General features: G+C 44.8%; 1 protein-coding gene across 2 annotated transcripts in view; it reads right to left on the bottom strand.

Annotated features, from left to right (window-relative positions):
* Nucleotides 1-5,441: 5,441 nt before the first annotated feature.
* The window catches only part of crb1 (crumbs cell polarity complex component 1), a 29,575-nt gene continuing 16,502 nt past the window's right edge, over nucleotides 5,442-18,514 (bottom strand). The window contains exons 8-10 of one of the 2 annotated variants that reach the window (XM_072438115.1): nucleotides 16,731-16,853; nucleotides 16,519-16,645; nucleotides 5,442-6,050 (exon numbers count right to left, since the gene is read on the bottom strand). In XM_072438115.1, coding sequence (XP_072294216.1) covers nucleotides 5,811-6,050; nucleotides 16,519-16,645; nucleotides 16,731-16,853 — 490 coding nt within the window. In that variant the 3' untranslated portion in view covers nucleotides 5,442-5,810. Of the gene's footprint in view, nucleotides 6,051-16,275; nucleotides 16,354-16,389; nucleotides 16,646-16,730; nucleotides 16,854-18,514 lie in introns of those variants that run through there. The other variant, XM_072438117.1, reaches the window with a different exon arrangement.

Below are 18,514 nucleotides of genomic sequence, written 5' to 3'. Positions count from 1 at the left end.
GTACTTTCAATTCAGATTCCAGGTAAATTTCCCTTATCAAAGTATTATTAAAATAAAATAAAAAAATCTTCTTGTTACAGAGAAATGTCTGTATTATTTTGTCTTATGCTAGCTATTTTTTATCTTATTTTTTCTTTATTTTTCCCTCCATTCCTTATTAAGAAATGAGAGGTTCTGTCTTATCTTATGTCATAATTAAGGGGCGGGGCTTATCAGTTTGCAGTTTTGAACAGGAAGTCAATGGGTGTGTTTCTGTTATTGAGCTGTTTTGGATATAATAATGTAAAAAATGTCAAAATGCACGTCTGAAATCATTCGAGCGACAGGATTTACAAAAAGAGTTTTATTGATTTTATGGCACAAAATTTGATTATTTTCATTCACATGAGGATGAAATTCTCAGTATAAAAACTAAATTCACTTACACGTATCATATCTTTCACTAAATTTACACGTTTTACTTATATTCTTCTAAAAAATCTTGGCACAAAACAGACAGTTCTGAAAATAAACGTTTGTGATGTTCAGGATCTTTCCTTCAGCGTCACAAATAAAATCTGCTTAAATATCTTGATAATAAGAGCTTTTCATTCATTATTTTTGCAGCATAATTTAAGAAAGTTAGTAGTTTTATACTTAAACAGACTAAATAAACCATGTAAAAATAAGAATCACATAAATAAATAATTACATCAAAAGTGCATTCAATTTAAGTCACAAACTTATTTGGGCTGAAGTCGCCTCAGAAGGAAAGATCCTGAAAACTGGAAACACAAAACAAACTGAGCCCTGAACGAGTAAATCTGACCTCTGACCTCACGGACCCTGAACTGTGGCTGACCCAACACGGTCTAAAGACCCTTGCAGCAGTGTGTTTGAAAAAAAAGAATAATCACAGATCTGACTTCCAGCTCCAGTTTCTAAAGTTCACTCATGTTTGATGGGCGGGGCCACGTCACACTGGGTTTCAACTGCATTGGCCCCTGTGTGTTTAAGGTTTAAGGCTCTTTTACTGGTTTTAAACGTCTGAACGGCCCCTTGTCTATTTTAATCTTCTATCACTTTTAGGATCCTCCAGTCTTTTCTCTGCATCAGGAGCGGTGGTGGTCTGTGGGGCCCCTGGTGGAGGTTTGGGGCCTGTCTCTTGGGCCCCTGGGGGAGGTTTGGGGCCTCGTCTCTCCTCTGGGCCCCCAGTGGTGGTTTGGGGTTTGTCTCGTGGGCCCCTGGTGGAGGTTTGGGCCCTCGTCTCTTCTCTGGGCCCCTGGTGGAGGTTTGGGCCCTCGTCTCTTCTCTGGGCCCCTGGTGGAGGTTTGGGCCCTCGTCTCTTCTCTGAGCCCCTGGTGGAGGTTTGGGGCCTCGGCTGGTGCAGATGGCTCCTCTGATGGTGTTTCTGCAGCTGGTTCATCAGGTGTGTGTGTTTCAGAGAGACGCTTCATAAATAAAGATCGATTCATTGATATTAAAGTGTTTAAATCGTTTTGCTAAAAAAAAAAAAAAAATCTTTACATTCAAAATAGAGCCGCGCCTGAATTATTTTGTGTAAAAAAACAACTTGTCTTTAATTGAATTTGTATCAGTTACTTTCCATTAGCATTAGCATTAGCACTCAGACACTCCAGCCCTAAAAACACAGATGTCTCTTCAGAGCGTGTGATACAAACACTGGAAGACTCTAAGTTCAGCAGAAACTCAGACATTCTTGTTCAAACTCTCAGATGAGCCGCTCCATGGGCGGAGGCTGCGTGATGCTCCACATCTCCACCCGCGAGCCGTCCTTCTCCTGTCGACTCGGGCTGTAGGCGCCGTGTGTGGCCCTGCGCTTCAGCGCCATCACCAGGACAACGGAGGTCATGACAAGCACCAGCAGAACAACCACTGACAGAAGACTGATGGAGACGAGCAGTCTGGAGGTGAGGCCCCGAGCCGAGAGCTGAGGGACAGAGGACAGACCTTAGACACCTTAGAAACCTTAGAGACCCCGAGCTGAGAGCTGAGGGACAAAGGACAGACCTTAGACACCTTAGAGACCTTAGAGACCCCGAGCTGAGGGACTGAGGACAGACATTAGACGCCTTAGAGGCCTTAGAGACCCTGAGCTGAGGGACAGAGGACAGATCAGACCTTAGAGACCCCAAGCCGAGAGCTGAGGGACAGAGGACAGACCTTAGACACCTTAGAGACCTTAGAGACCCTGAGCTGAGGGACAGAGTACAGACCTTAGACACCTTAGAGACCCTGAGCTGAGGGACAGGACAGATCAGACCTTAGAGACCCCGAGCCGAGAGCTGAGGGACAGAGGACAGATCAGACCTTAGAGACCATGAGCCGAGAGCTGAGGGACAGAGTACAGACCTTAGAGACCCCGAGCTGAGGGACAGAGGACAGACCTTAGACACCTTAGAGACCCTGAGCTGAGGGACAGGACAGATCAGACCTTAGAGACCCCGAGCCGAGAGCTGAGGGACAGAGGACAGATCAGACCTTAGAGACCCTGAGCCGAGAGCTGAGGGACAGAGGACAGACCTTAGAGACCGAGAGCTGAGGGACTGAGGACAGACCTTAGACACCTTAGAGGCCTTAGAGACCCTGAGCTGAGGGACAGAGGACAGATCAGACCTTAGAGACCCCGAGCCGAGAGCTGAGGGACTGAGGACAGACCTTAGAGACCCCGAGCTGAGGGACAGAGGACAGACCTTAGACACCTTAGAGACCTTGAGCTGAGGGACAGGACAGATCAGACCTTAGAGACCCCGAGCCGAGAGCTGAGGGACAGAGGACAGACCTTAGAGACCGAGAGCTGAGGGACTGAGGACAGACCTTAGACACCTTAGAGACCCTGAGCTGAGGGACAGGACAGATCAGACCTTAGAGACCCTGAGCCGAGAGCTGAGGGACAGAGGACAGACCTTAGAGACCGAGAGCTGAGGGACTGAGGACAGACCTTAGACACCTTAGAGGCCTTAGAGACCCTGAGCTGAGGGACTGAGGACAGACCTTAGACACCTTAGAGGCCTTAGAGACCCTGAGCTGAGGGACAGAGGACAGATCAGACCTTAGAGACCCCGAGCCGAGAGCTGAGGGACTGAGGACAGACCTTAGACACCTTAGAGACCTTGGATTTGTACACCAACCTGACCTTACAGTCAGGTTTGCCCTGTATAAATAAATGATTAAAAAAAGTAACTTTACCAGACCTAAAATAAAACAATACGACTAATTCATAATTAAGTCATAACAGGACATTTGCTATTTTCAAAGGAAGAAGAAAGTATTCAGAGCAAAAGTACTGAAAAGTACAATGTACAATGTTTCTTTCCTAAAACGCTCCTGAAGCTGTTTCTTAGAGAACAAACAAATGTCTGAGCTCTTTGTGAAGCTCAAACTCTGATGTCTGATTTACTCTAACTTTAAGAACAATGAGGAACATTTGAGTGAAGCTTCTGCTGGAGGAAAGGACACTTCACTGGATGAGAGCACTTTATTTAACCAGGACGTTTCAGAAAGACCTGACCAGGGTCTGGACCTGACCTGGGTCTGGACCTGACCAGGGTCTGGACCTGACCAGGGTCTGGACCTGACCTGGGTCTGGACAACCCAATAAACACAGAAAGTCACAAAGTTGTTGTTGGGTTTTGATCATTCCCACTTCAGACTGGAGTAAACCTGGACTAAACCTGGAGTAAGCCTGGAGTAAGCCTGGACTAAACCTGGAGTAAGCCTGGACTAAACCTGGAGTAAACCTGGAGTAAACCTGGAGTAAGCCTGGAGTAAGCCTGGACTAAACCTGGAGTAAACCTGGAGTAAACCTGGAGTAAGCCTGGAGTAAGCCTGGACTAAACCTGGAGTAAACCTGGAGTAAACCTGGAGTAAGCCTGGAGTAAGCCTGGAGTAAACCTGGACTAAACCTGGACTAAACCTGGAGTAAACCTGGAGTAAACCTGGACTAAACCTTGAGTAAACCTGGACTAAACCTGGACTAAACCTGGAGTAAACCTGGACTAAACCTGGACTAAACCTGGAGTAAGCCTGGAGTAAACCTGGACTAAACCTGGAGTAAGCCTGGAGTAAACCTGGAGTAAACCTGGAGTAAACCTGGACTAAGCCTGGAGTAAACCTGGAGTAAACCTGGAGTAAGCCTGGAGTAAACCTGGACTAAACCTGGAGTAAACCTGGAGTAAACCTGGAGTAAGCCTGGAGTAAACCTGGACTAAACCTGGACTAAACCTGGAGTAAACCTGGACTAAACCTGGACTAAACCTGGAGTAAACCTGGAGTAAACCTGGAGTAAACCTGGACTAAACCTGGACTAAACCTGGAGTAAGCCTGGAGTAAACCTGGACTAAACCTGGAGTAAACCTGGAGTAAACCTGGAGTAAGCCTGGAGTAAACCTGGAGTAAACCTGGACTAAACCTGGACTAAACCTGGAGTAATCCTGGACTAAACCTGGAGTAAACCTGGAGTAAGCCTGGACTAAACCTGGACTAAACCTGGAGTAAACCTGGAGTAAACCTGGACTAAACCTGGAGTAAACCTGGAGTAAACCTGGAGTAAGCCTGGAGTAAACCTGGAGTAAACCTGGAGTAAACCTGGAGTAAGCCTGGACTAAACCTGGACTAAACCTGGAGTAAACCTGGAGTAAACCTGGAGTAAACCTGGAGTAAGCCTGGAGTAAGCCTGGAGTAAGCCTGGAGTAAACCTGGAGTAAGCCTGGAGTAAACCTGGACTAAACCTGGAGTAAACCTGGACTAAACCTGGACTAAACCTGGAGTAAACCTGGAGTAAGCCTGGAGTAAACCTGGAGTAAACCTGGAGTAAACCTGGAGTAAGCCTGGAGTAAGCCTGGAGTAAGCCTGGAGTAAACCTGGAGTAAACCTGGACTAAACCTGGAGTAAGCCTGGAGTAAGCCTGGAGTAAACCTGGAGTAAACCTGGAGTAAACCTGGAGTAAGCCTGGAGTAAGCCTGGAGTAAACCTGGAGTAAACCTGGAGTAAGCCTGGAGTAAACCTGGAGTAAACCTGGACTAAACCTGGAGTAAGCCTGGAGTAAACCTGGACTAAACCTGGAGTAAGCCTGGAGTAAGCCTGGAGTAAGCCTGGAGTAAACCTGGACTAAACCTGGAGTAAACCTGGAGTAAACCTGGAGTAAGCCTGGAGTAAACCTGGACTAAACCTGGAGTAAACCTGGAGTAAACCTGGAGTAAGCCTGGAGTAAACCTGGACTAAACCTGGAGTAAACCTGGAGTAAACCTGGAGTAAGCCTGGAGTAAACCTGGAGTAAACCTGGAGTAAACCTGGAGTAAACCTGGAGTAAACCTGGACTAAACCTGGACTAAACCTGGACTAAACCTGGACTAAACCTGGAGTAAGCCTGGAGTAAGCCTGGAGTAAGCCTGGAGTAAGCCTGGAGTAAGCCTGGAGTAAACCTGGAGTAAACCTGGAGTAAGCCTGGAGTAAACCTGGAGTAAGCCTGGAGTAAACCTGGAGTAAACCTGGACTAAACCTGGACTAAACCTGGACTAAACCTGGAGTAAGCCTGGAGTAAGCCTGGAGTAAGCCTGGAGTAAGCCTGGAGTAAGCCTGGAGTAAACCTGGAGTAAACCTGGAGTAAACCTGGACTAAACCTGGAGTAAGCCTGGAGTAAACCTGGACTAAACCTGGAGTAAACCTGGAGTAAACCTGGAGTAAACCTGGACTAAACCTGGACTAAACCTGGACTAAACCTGGACTAAACCTGGAGTAAACCTGGAGTAAGCCTGGAGTAAATTTGGAGTAAATTAGTAGTAACCTGCTGCACGGGGCCACGCCCCTGTCTACACGAGCCTCTCGGCACGTGTTGCCATATCGCTCAGGGACGAGACGTGCAGTTCAACCGGCGGCTCGCGGGCCCTCGCAGGGTCCAGCTGCTGCGGCCTGTAGCCTCCCTCTGTGCGCCGCTTCTCTCTCAGCTTGGCCACGCCCATCGACAACAACAACAGCAGCGCGATCGCCAGGGCAACGAGACACGGCACCAACACGGCCGCCAAGCGTGAACCGTACGGCGCCCGGCTCTTCTGTGGAGCACAACAACCGGAGAGGTTTCAGTCACATTTAATAAATATAGATGTTTTTTTCTAGTTTATGGTTCATATCGCTATAGTTACTGGGACTATCCACATGACACAAAAACTAGCACAAAGTTCAATGTCAGGAGGAATTATGATTCTTCAAAGGTTAAAGTTCACTTCATCGTCCTCTGCACGGGATCGATCCTTAATGCCACTGATGCGTCTCCTCAGGACAGCGCCATGGAAACAGCACACTACAAAAAGTGTCCTCACACTCAAGAATGTTGTGAACGACCCAATCAAAATTAATACTCAGATTTGCTCCTCCCACTCTCTGGAGTGAGCGAGGGGTGAGAGCGGACGACCACGTGCCTGACATCGATAAACGTCCGTTTGCCCTGGACTTCTATCAGCGAGACGCTTCAGCCTCTGTGCAGCGCCCGCACCCCTGAAGACCCTTTTACCACTGGGTCTTCAGGTCTAAGAGGGCACAGGGTTTGCCCCCTCATCCGAGGCACATAAAACCCTTTTGAAACTAGAAATGAGCCAAATGTGAAGAAAATAGAACTATCTCTAGAGCGAACTGGGGCCGCTCCACAGAGCACCAAACAAACCAAATGAATACAACTCAAATCACGCACCAAAGATCTTGATCAAGCCCAGATCACACCATTCGCACTCTAGAGCTGCACAATATGAGGGCAAATGTGTTAATGACTGAAAATATATAATATATATTCTTAGAATGTTAATTAGAACAAGTTTTTGACAAAGTACTTTCAAACAGATACATAAATAGACCATAATAATGATGTAATAAGTTTGAGATTGTGCAGCTCAGACATGCACCAGCCCAACTCCAACATAAACCTTAAATCACCCCAAATCTATAAAAGAACTTACCTCACGGGGACCGGAGTGTTCCCCTTAAAGTGTCCCCATAACACCCGGCCACACGCACACAGTTCCACCCTTAAGCTCACACTTACGCCCACACTTACGCCCACTCTTACGCTCAACACTTACGCCCACACTTACGTCCACTCTTACGCTCAACACTTACGCTCACACTCGCGTCCACACTTACGTCCGCACTTATGCGCTTACTTACGCCCACACTTACGCCCACTCTTACGCCCACACTTACGCTCACACTTACGCTCACACTCGCGTCCGCACTTACGTCCGCACTTATGCGCTTACTTACGCCCACATTTATGCCCACTCTTACGTCCACTCTTACGTCCACACTTACGGCCACTCTTACGCTCACACTCACGCTCACACTTACGCTCACACTTACGTCCACACTTAGGCCCACTCTTACGCCCACACTTTTGCCCACACTTACGCTCACACTTACGCTCACACTCACGTCCGCATTTACGCTCACACTTACACTTATGTCCACACTTCCGTCCACACTTACGCTCACACTTACGTCCACACTTATGTCCGCACTTACGTCCGCACTTACGCTCACACTTACGCTCACACTCACGTCCGCACTTACGCCCACACTTACGCTCACACTTACGTCCACACTTACGCCCACACTTAGGCCCACTCTTACGCCCACACTTACGCTCACACTCACACTCACGTCCGCATTTACGCTCACACTTACACTTATGTCCACACTTACGCTCACTCTTACGTCCACACTTACGCTCACACTCACGTCCGTACTTACGTCCGCACTTACGCTCACACTTATGTCCACACTTACGCTCACACTCACGTCCGCACTTACGCTCACACTTATGTCCACACTTACGCTCACACTCACGTCCGCACTTACGCTCACACTTATGTCTACACTTACGCTCACACTTATGTCCACACTTCCGTCCACACTTACGCCCACACTTACGCTCACGCCCACTCTTACGTCCACACTCACGTCCGCACTTACGCTCGCACTTACGTCCACACTTATGTCCACACTTACGTCCGCACTTACGCTCACACTTACGCTCACACTTATGTCCACACTTATACTCGCACTTACGCCCACTCTTACGTCCACACTTACGCTCACACTCACGCCCACACTTATACTCGCACTTACGCCCACTCTTACGCCCACACTTACGCCCACACTTATACTCGCACTTACGCCCACTCTTACGCCCACACTTACGCCCACACTTATACTCGCACTTACGCCCACTCTTACGCCCACACTTACGCCCACTCTTACGTCCACACTTACGCCCACACTTATACTCGCACTTACGCCCACTCTTACGCCCACACTTACGCCCACACTTACGTCCACACTTACACCCACACTTACGCCCACACTTACGCCCACACTTACTTCCACAGTGCTGAGGGGTCTGCTGGTCGTCACATTCTCAGAGGCTGCAACACCACAACAGTCGCTGCATTTATGTCAGACCAAAACAGTGCGTCTAGTAATTTAACATTGGCACCAAAACTAATACAAACTGACATACACATAACTAAACATAGATAAGTAACATCTCATTCAACTGCGGCGTTTTCTCTCCCAATTCATTCTCAGATTTATACGTTGTAGCTCCAAAAACAAACATGTAAATAAGTAGGCAATATAGTAAGTGAAATGTTTAATTACTGTGGATACTTGTGTCATTGTTAGTTTACCTTTTTGTGCGTCACTTTTATGTGACCTCTACACACTATGTGAACTCTACACACTACACAGAAGCTAATGTGTATCTAAGTGCGTATGACGTGCGTATGATGTGCATTTTTATGATTTTCTAATTTTATTTGCTGTGTCTGTACGAGGTGTAAATCCAAATGATAGTTTTACAGCAGTCAAGTGGCTTTTTGTGGAGAAAAAATGGAAAAACCTGTAAAATTGTGAGCTATTCTGTGACGCATTTTTTATTTTATTTTTTAAGAACAAAAATCCATACAAACATGAAAAAACAAACAAAACACGACCAGAGAAAGAAATACGGACATAAATCTAAAGACATTCCACAAATCAATGAAAACGAACTGAACCCAAACAAATGTCCCACTTTACCCACAACGTGTCCGATTCGTCCATTTTCAAATTGAGTCCGAATGTGATTTTTTACAGTTGTCGAAGGTCCATTTTAATGTCTCTGTGATACATTTTTATATTTTTTTGCCAAAATGTTAGATATTTCACCTAAACTCCATTATAGTTCAATGAGTCGTCCAACCTGTAGGGAGCACTTTAAAGCCACTCAGCGCGAGCTTTGGGGACTGAGTGGTTCCTCTGATTAAAGAGGAACTATTGAATTTAGGGATTTGGTTCTTTATGTGTGAAAATGCCTTTTGCTGCTGCTAAACTACATGTCCTAACACTTGTCTAATACTGTATTGTCCAGTCTGTTTCTTCCCTGGTGCAGCTGAATGTCTCTCCTCGTCTTTTACACGCAGCATCACATGGACAACGCATGTGCCACTGGGATGTCTGCACGCCTCAATCGTAGACCTAACATGAACCTAGTGTCTATAAACCACTCACAAACACTTTTAAATACAGACTAAACGCTGCTTCTATTCAATACGATCTGAGCAGTCTCGGGCCCAGTCAACAACAACAATCAAAGGCGATTTATGTGTCAAAGAAAGAAAGTAATGACACGGACAAACAGCGCAGACTGAGGATATTTGAGAGGAAAATATCTTCAGCGAATCACAAACGCTGCAGTTTTCCTGTCAATGCCCCTGTGTCTCCACAAGGTCTCACTTATCCTGCATTAAACCGTAACCCTTGAGTCCAGTGCCGGTCAGAATTCTAATTTAACTTTCAAAAACACAGGCGCTTGAACCAGGTTCACGTCTCGGCGATCACTGGGCGTAGCCATGTGACACAAAAAATGGTCTGAATGTTGAAACAAAAGGACTCGACACCTAAAAAAAACAAGTTCAAACTTGTGGATTTTCTCTAAGCGATTATTGGATTTTTATGTAAACGGCAAAACCATCGTACTTCTTTCTGATGGTGAGGAATTGCGCCGCCTGGTGGACGTCAGAACCGGCGCGGAAACATCGTGGAAAGATCCAGAGCGAGCCACAAACCCCTTCTCCGTTGCCAGTCGGAACAAACGTCGACTCGCTCCGTATCCAGGGGCCGGACTAAGTTTAGACAGAGGTCTGTGCTCTGGTTGTCCCTTTGTCGGCGGGTGAAAGTGCTTACCTGTCAGGGCGGAGACGCAGGCGGCCGACAGCAGCGCGCCGACACAGACTAAACGCAGGCGCCCCGAGCGACGAGCCTCCATCGCTCTGCGGCGCTCTCTGAGGTGCAGCGCCCGAGCCCGCGCCTCTGTCAGCAGGTCGGACCCTCATAGGAGCAGCCGAAAGGACGACGGATGCTGAAGGAGCACTTTTCACGGCACTACTCGGGTTTCAAGCGAGGATTTCTACTGCAAAGAATATATTACATCAGGTCTGAGCAGCAGGGCCACGCAGTATCAGACCCCGGGGGATTATATCATACATCTTTTATGGTCTGCCACGCTTTCCCTGGGTTTGACTGAGAATATAGAGTAAATTAACCTGGTAAACTGCTGTTACTTCCCTCTTCCACTGGAATCAGAGGTTTAGTGCGAGTCTTTGGGCCATAAATGTTTGGGGAACATTGCATGACTCACATATGTAGAATAAGATGGTTCACAGCTTTATTTTAATGACCCATCATCATTTTTATCAGTTCATTTGGTGGGGACTGTCACAAGATCAAAATGCCATACTCCATTTTGATATAAGGGAATATTCTCCAACTTCGATGCCAAAACTATGATAAAAGATGAGCTTTTTTTAAGGTCAAGACAACCCTAATTACATTATTTTTATTAAACCCTGTGGTCTTAGACTTTAGTCTTGTTTTGTGATGTGTTTAGTATCGATATCTGCTCAAATGAGTATCTAGTTTCAATACTAGTTTAAGTATCGTCTGATTTTTGATACTCTTGACGACGGTGTATGTCATGGAACACGCGTGACACACATGAAGACAGATGCACTGGTCCTTACTGGCAATGAACTTCTGACCTTTGGGTTTGTGTCTCCAAGATCCAACACTAGACCAGAGCACGCTTGGCCCTTATGCGGAAAAAAAAGTATACTCAATATAAGTTAACACTGCCGTTTCCATTAAAGTGAGACTAAATATATATATATATATATATATATATATATATATATATATATATGTGTGACGTGGTAGAAAAAGACCAACAAGCCACAAAAGAACATAAAAGAATGTAAAGGAACGCAAGGAGTACAAGGAGCACAAGGAACACACAGAGCAGAAGGAGCACACGGAGTACAAGGAGCACAAGGAATACAAGGAACATAAGGAACATAAGGAACATAAGGAACACAAGGAGCACAAGGACTGCACGGAACACAAGGAGTACACGGAACACACAGAGGACACGGAAAACAAGGAGCACAAGGAACACAAGGAGTACGTGGAGCACAAGGAGTACAAGGAGTACGTGGAACATAAGGAGCACAAGGAGTATGTGGAACACAAGGAGCACAAGGAGTACGTGGAACATAAGGAGCACAAGGAGTATGTGGAACACAAGGAGCACGTGGAACATAAGGAGCACAAGGAGTACGTGGAACACAAGGAGCACAAGGAGTACGTGGAACACAAGGAGCACAAGGAGTACAAGGAACACACGGAGCAGGAGGAACAAGGTGCTGGCCACGCTCTCTGTCAGCACAAACTCCAGATAAGCTGCCCTCACAGGATCCTGCCAAAGACGACTGCTCCTGCTGCTGAGCGCGCACTTTTCTGCCCCACAGGCGGTTTCTGCTGGCACCGCACGTTCGCTCTTCCGCCGCCGCGCTCCCGTCCCGCGCTCCCCGTCCCTGTCCTGCACCCGTCCCGTCGTGGTCCCAGAGGAGAGACACTTCACTGCACGAGGCCCCCATGTCTCCCTCGCGCACACGACACCGGCGTCAGATGAAATGAGCTGTGTGTGCAGTATGTGCTCCGGGATGGCGTGCTCAGGGACGGCGTGTTCACCACCACCGCGCCTCACATCCAAGGGAAAGAAATACCCAGGAACTCTTAGGACACGGTTTTACTTCTCATTCTTGAATCTGTCTTTCACTTTGTGCTAGTTTTTAAACGGCATGATACAGCAGCCCCCAAGGGGCAAAAAAAGAGATGATTTGGAAAAAACCTGATTCTGCAGCGTGTAAAAGTCTATCATGCATTATTCAGGCTGATGTTTGACACGTATACCCGAGTTTAGTTTAAAACGCTGGTGCAGGTATAAGTATTCCACCAAAATGTCTGTGCGTATATGCATTTTTTAAATCTGAGGATGGCCTAAAATTAAGTGGTCGCAGTGCAGTGCCTTGGGGTACTCCATCAAATATAAAATCTACAATATTCATAATAGAAAGGCATCATTTTTTGCTCTATCTAAAACATCTATATTATATTTTTTGCCAGACACAATTAACTCATTTTGTTCTGCTCATTCCTGTTGAAAGTCTGAACATTTAACAGACGTGTCACGAAATCTCACGAGAATCAACTAAACGACTAAAGTCAGATCAGTTACATTTCGTACTTAACAATCAGATGAATGTCAGACTTTTAGCCATAATGTTTCCCCTCATCCATAACCCACTCAAAGCTGTATTTGTATTTTGATATATTGAGTCTTTATCTTTATTCTCCGACGTTCAAGATACTCTGAAAATGCTCTGTACTTACTTTGTTCTCCATTTTATATCTTTTAAACTGTTAAACACTTCAGCTGTGACGCACAATCCACTGCTCACAACCGTCTGTCGCTCCATTATAGGCGACACTTTTCTTTATCAAACCGTTTAAGATCCATATTCAAAAACTCCAAAATGTAAACTAGTACTCCAGACGTGTCGTAGATTATAAGTGTGTAAAAGACAAAAGCCTCATGCGTCTTCTTTAGTTTCCACTCCATTTATCCAAACACTTTTACACTTCACCTATTTCAGTGTCATTCATATACTAAACCTGTCTGACGCCACCCACTGGGCTATTCTGGGAACTGCACGCCACCCACTGGGCTATTCTGGGAACTGCACGCCACCCACTGGGCTATTCTGGGAACTGCACGCGATCCGAGTTTAAGCCGGATTAAGAGAAACACGCTTGTGACGGTCCGAGCACATGTTTGGTGAGAAGTGAAGGCAAAAGAGGAAGAATGAAGAAGAAATGAATGACCGTTTGTAAAGTAAGAGTAAATAATGGTCAGAGATGGTTCAACACTGTAAAGGAGACATATTTGGAAACGTTCTGAATTCAAATTGTGTGCGTTTGTAGACTCATTTAGGAGGTTTAGTGGCTTTAAAGCTGGGAAAACAGAAGAAGTTTAAACTGTTATCCACAACTGCACCTCATTCTTCACACTCTCGAGGGGAAAAGCTAAACTCTCTCTTATATATGATAATATTGTGCCCTGGAAGAGGGTGAAATGTGTTGAAATATGTGTTATTTAAGGTTTCAGCATCAGACGAATGTCTTATGTCTTATTTTACGTTAACAATACATATTTTTTCATTTTTAATCAGCTGTTTCTAAAGCAAACGTTGCATATCTTCTAAATATTACAGATATTTTGATCATCTGCACACCTCCATTGTGTACCTCAGCGTTGAGTGCTCCTATGACAAGTGTATGGACTTTAAAAACACAGAGGAGCACTTCCTGTTTTCAATTTGTGCAGCAAAAGAAAAACTGAAAACTTTACTCTTAAAATCTTTCCATAATATATCTCCTTTTGGACAAATGAAATGAAAGAGGAGGAACAAAAGATGATTGACAGTTTTATTTGACAGACAAAGGTGGAAAATGGACAAAAACAGAAGATGCCGAAAAGACACAAACAACGACAAGACGGACACGATTCGTCCAACAGAAAGAGAAGACGTGATCGAGACGCTGGTGACCATGACGACCGCCATCACAACAGAGTGAGACATCCAACTCATGCAAAGGTGGAGATGTACTCGAGTACTCGTCTCTTTGTCAGCAATTATTTGAAAAGTAACTGAAGGGTTCTAGATAGAGAATAGTTACAATTTGTATTATTTTTTTGACAATTTGATTTAATAATTTAGTTTTCTTTGTTATAATCTGTATAATCAACTATTCTGATTATCAAACGAGGAGAACAGAGGTCAAATCAATCACTGAAGGAGCAAAAACATCATTTGGAAAAACGACTTCTCAAGTAAGAGTGAAGTAACGCTCTGATTTCCAATTTATAATGAATGTAATTGTGAGGACAAAACATGGAATAAAGCACAAAAGATGGTATTTTCAAAGAATAGACCACAAAAATATGAAAAAATAATAATAATTCCTCCATTAACAAGAAACAACAATGTTCAAATCCTACACAAACACAAAACACAACTACTTTTGGAAGTACATTTGTTCATTAAAAGTTACTCAAGTAAATGTCCTGAGTGTAATTAAGTGCAAGGGTCGTTTTATTATCAAAAATATTTTCTTTGACTATGCTAAAAGTTTTAAATTACAAATAAAAGTTATTTTACTGTAAAATAAAGTGTCCCTTGGGGTGTTCCATCAAAGATTCACAGCATAGTTCATAGTTTATCGCAGTTCATGTTACAAAATGATGCAATATTATTTAAACTGAGGCCACATGATAAATATTAAGTCACAGTTTTGGTTTTTAGACATTTTAAAAGATCTTTCCAGAAGCTAAAAGCCTTTTCCGAGACCTCAAGTGGCTGCAATTTAGTTCAGATTAATTTGTTTACTGTGTAGTTTTTATATCGTTACAAACACTACACACACACTAAATATCTGACAATGATAACAAAAATATATATAATTAATTACTGACAGTGCTCTCCGTTTATATTGACGCACATCACAAATACACAAGCACAGCAAAGAAAGTAAAAAAATAAAACATCTAAATTATTGCTAAATCATTTGCACAAAAATGTATAGAAATCACATACATTTGACCCACAAATATTTGCGTATTGTATAATCAAAACTATTATTTCAACCAAGACTTTCTGACTTCATTATGTTCAACTCATGTGTCTTTAAGTCTCAGCACAAAGTAACGTTGCCACAGATTGTGTTACGGCGTCCAGCAGAGGGCGCTGTAATCTAGATCTTTGCTTATGCTACAAGTTTTATATGAGAAATAAAGGTTGTATAATACTCACAACACAAATATTTAGCCGCATTTTGGTTATTGAAATGAAGTGGTCCCAGTGCCGTACCTTGGGGTATTCCCTCAAATATAAAATCTACAACTTTAACGATGAAGAAAGTCTTGTATTCCCTTTATCCATATTCTAATAAAGTGCTTCCATTGACATTCACGACCAGTTTAAGGCACAAATCTGCTCCCATCTCCTCCTGCCACAGTCGCTACGTTTACATCTCCTCCTGCCACAGTCACTACGTTTACATCTCCTCCTGCCACAGTCACTACGTTTACATCTCCTCCTGCCATGGTCACTACGTTTACATCTCCTCCTGCCATGGTCACTACGTTTACATCTCCTCCTGCCACGGTCACTACGTTTACATCTCCTCCTGCCACGGTCACTACGTTTACATCTCCTGCCACGGTCACTACGTTTACATCTCCTCCTGCCACAGTCGCTACGTTTACATCTCCTCCTGCCACGGTCACTACGTTTACATCTCCTCCTGCCACAGTCGCTACGTTTACATCTCCTCCTGCCACGGTCACTACGTTTACATCTCCTCCTGCCACAGTCGCTACGTTTACATCTCCTGCCACGGTCACTACGTTTACATCTCCTGCCACGGTCACTACGTTTACATCTCCTCCTGCCACGGTCACTACGTTTTTATGTAAAGTATTTAGTTGCATGATTGTGTTAACATACTGTTTGCGTTTTGGTTTAGTTTAGTTCAAAAAGACAAATCTGATGCTTAGAAACTGGGAACGACCGATATTGTACAAAGAACTTCCGATATCGACCAATACCGATACAGGAAGTGACCCATAACTCGGTGAATGACCCAAACTGATGAATTGCCCCAACTGATGAATGACCCAAACTGGTGAATTTCCCAAACTGGTGAATGGCCCAAACTGGTGAATGGCCCAAACTGGTGAATGGCCCAAACTGGTGAATTTCCCAAACTGGTGAATGGCCCAAACTGGTGAATGGCCCAAACAGGTGAATGGCCCAAACTGGTGAATGACCTCCACCAGGACATCTTCATTGTGTGACTTTAAAAATTTAGTAAAGTGGTTCCTTTTGTTCTCCCGGCCTGCATGTGAACGTAGCCACTGACCCTTCCCTCACCCGGTCACTCGACCTCGCCCGGTCACTCGACCTCGCCCGGTCACTCGACCTCGCCCCAGTCCACCTCAGGCTCGTCGTCCAGCCTCAGGATCAGGTACGACAGCAGCTGGAAAAGGTTTTGCCACAGAAGCAGAGCAACGTAAAAGTAAATGTCGCTTACGTCGATCTCGCACACGTCGCCGGCGAAGCTCATGTCGCACACGCACATAAACTTGTTGATGAGGTTTCGGCAGTAGCCTCCGTTCAGACAGGGGTTCGACCGGCACTCGTCCACCTCCTGCTCGCACCTGCACAGACGGGCTTTGGGGCTTAGGAAAGCACTTTAGGACATGGAAATGGTGCTGTAAGAGTCGGCGCTTTACGAGTCGGTACCTGTGTCCTGTGAAGCCCGCGGGACAGTCGCAGGACAGGTCTCGCTGGGTGCAGTTGCCTCCGTTGAAGCAGGTGTAGTTCCTCAGACTGTCCCCGCACACGGACACCGGCGGCTTGGGACGTCTGGGGATAAAGAGTTTGTCAGACATTAAGCCTTTGTTCTACCGTGAGTCGCGCCGTTGTGTGTAATAATGCGCCGCAGAGAGCACAGGTTATGGTTAGGGACATCACGATTATTAGATGAAATGATAATCGAAATTTAACTTTACCGTATTTTCTGCACTATAAGACGCACTGTCAATGAATGAATGGTCTATTTTCAATATTTTTTCTTAAGGCGCACCGGACAGTAAGCGAAACAAAACGTGTACACACAAAACCGCTTCGAGGTCAGTGAGCACAACCGGAATTAATCCATAAATAAGGCACCCTGGATTATAAGGCGCACTGTCGTTTTTTTGAGAACATTAAAGGCTTTTAAGTGCGCTTTTATGTGCGCCTTATAGTGCAGAAAATACGGTATTTTGTTTTTTAAAAAGTTCAGTTTGGTAACGCTGCTCACAAACTTCATGTGAGACCACGAGAGTGAAAGAACATTTGGATTTGGTCTCGGTCTCGATAATCGTGAATAATTGTTAAATCGTGACGTTTTTTCTCACAATAATCGTAGCGCTAACATTCGATATCGTGATGTCTTTAGTTGCGTAAGGATTATCTACAAACAGAACGGCGGGGACGAGACCATCAGCATACACGGGGCCCGTTACAATCATATGTACAATCATTTCAATATATTGTGACACATGATATTTTGTATTGCGATACCTACAATAAAAAATAAAATAAAAAGTTTAGGCTACCCCAAATAAGTCTGTTTAATGTAATCCGACCCAAATTTTTTCAAGTGGGTTGGACGGTAAGCAAATTCTTATTTTTTTACTTTGAAGGCAAAAAAAAAGATCCAAATTTTGCCATATTTTGACTCGGAGTGACCGCCGGGGGTCGGGCTTCAACAGTCCAGGGGTCAGGCTTCAACAGTCAATGACAGAAAACGTCTCTATCAAGCCGATCGGGAGACTAAATCTCACGATTTTAAGATATTTCAATCAACCTTTTGTACGCCGTTATCCTTTATTTTGGTTGCAAAGGCAAGCAGGGGGAACATGCGGGGGACATGGGCACCGCCATGTTCCCGCCATATTCATTGTGATGACGCTGCTGGGTGTGTTTCAATCCCAGAATGCATTGCGTAAATCAAATTTAAATCAAGTCACACCGTGATAGAGAGTGACATGTTCTATGGACATTCCAGTGGTGCCGAAACAGACCAGTCGGTGAGTCGGCAAAATAATTGAAAAATAAAAGATTTTGACATTTTATCAACAAAATGCTGATATTTTTTTTTCAGTCGGCTAGTTTCATACCGGGTCGGTCGGGTTACGGCAAAAAGACATATTATTTTGCTCAGCCTTATTTAAAACATTTTTTTTAATTACGGTTCAATGTTATTAGGAACTGCAACACATTCTCTGAAATAATTTAAATAATGCACGAGTCAAGTCCCCAAACCACAAGGAAGTGACGAGGAAAGTGAAGCCTCCTGAACCAACGGGGCCTCAAAATACTGCCATCTACTGGGCATTTAAATGTATTACAAAGAATAGCATTTTTTACAAGGCCGTGGCTGCAGAGCCGTGATCAAATAACCCAGCAGTTTCAGGAGCCGTGGCATGGCCATATAGCCTCATGGCTAACCCTAACCTTAACCCTAATCCTAACCCTGA

The sequence above is a fragment of the Eucyclogobius newberryi genome, unplaced genomic scaffold (assembly GCF_026437365.1).
Source record: "Eucyclogobius newberryi isolate DKJ021-1_F unplaced genomic scaffold, fEucNew1.0.hap1 SCAF_9, whole genome shotgun sequence".
NCBI classification, from domain to species: Eukaryota; Metazoa; Chordata; class Actinopteri; order Gobiiformes; family Gobiidae; genus Eucyclogobius; species Eucyclogobius newberryi.
This window is presented reverse-complemented; position numbering and strand designations above follow the sequence as displayed.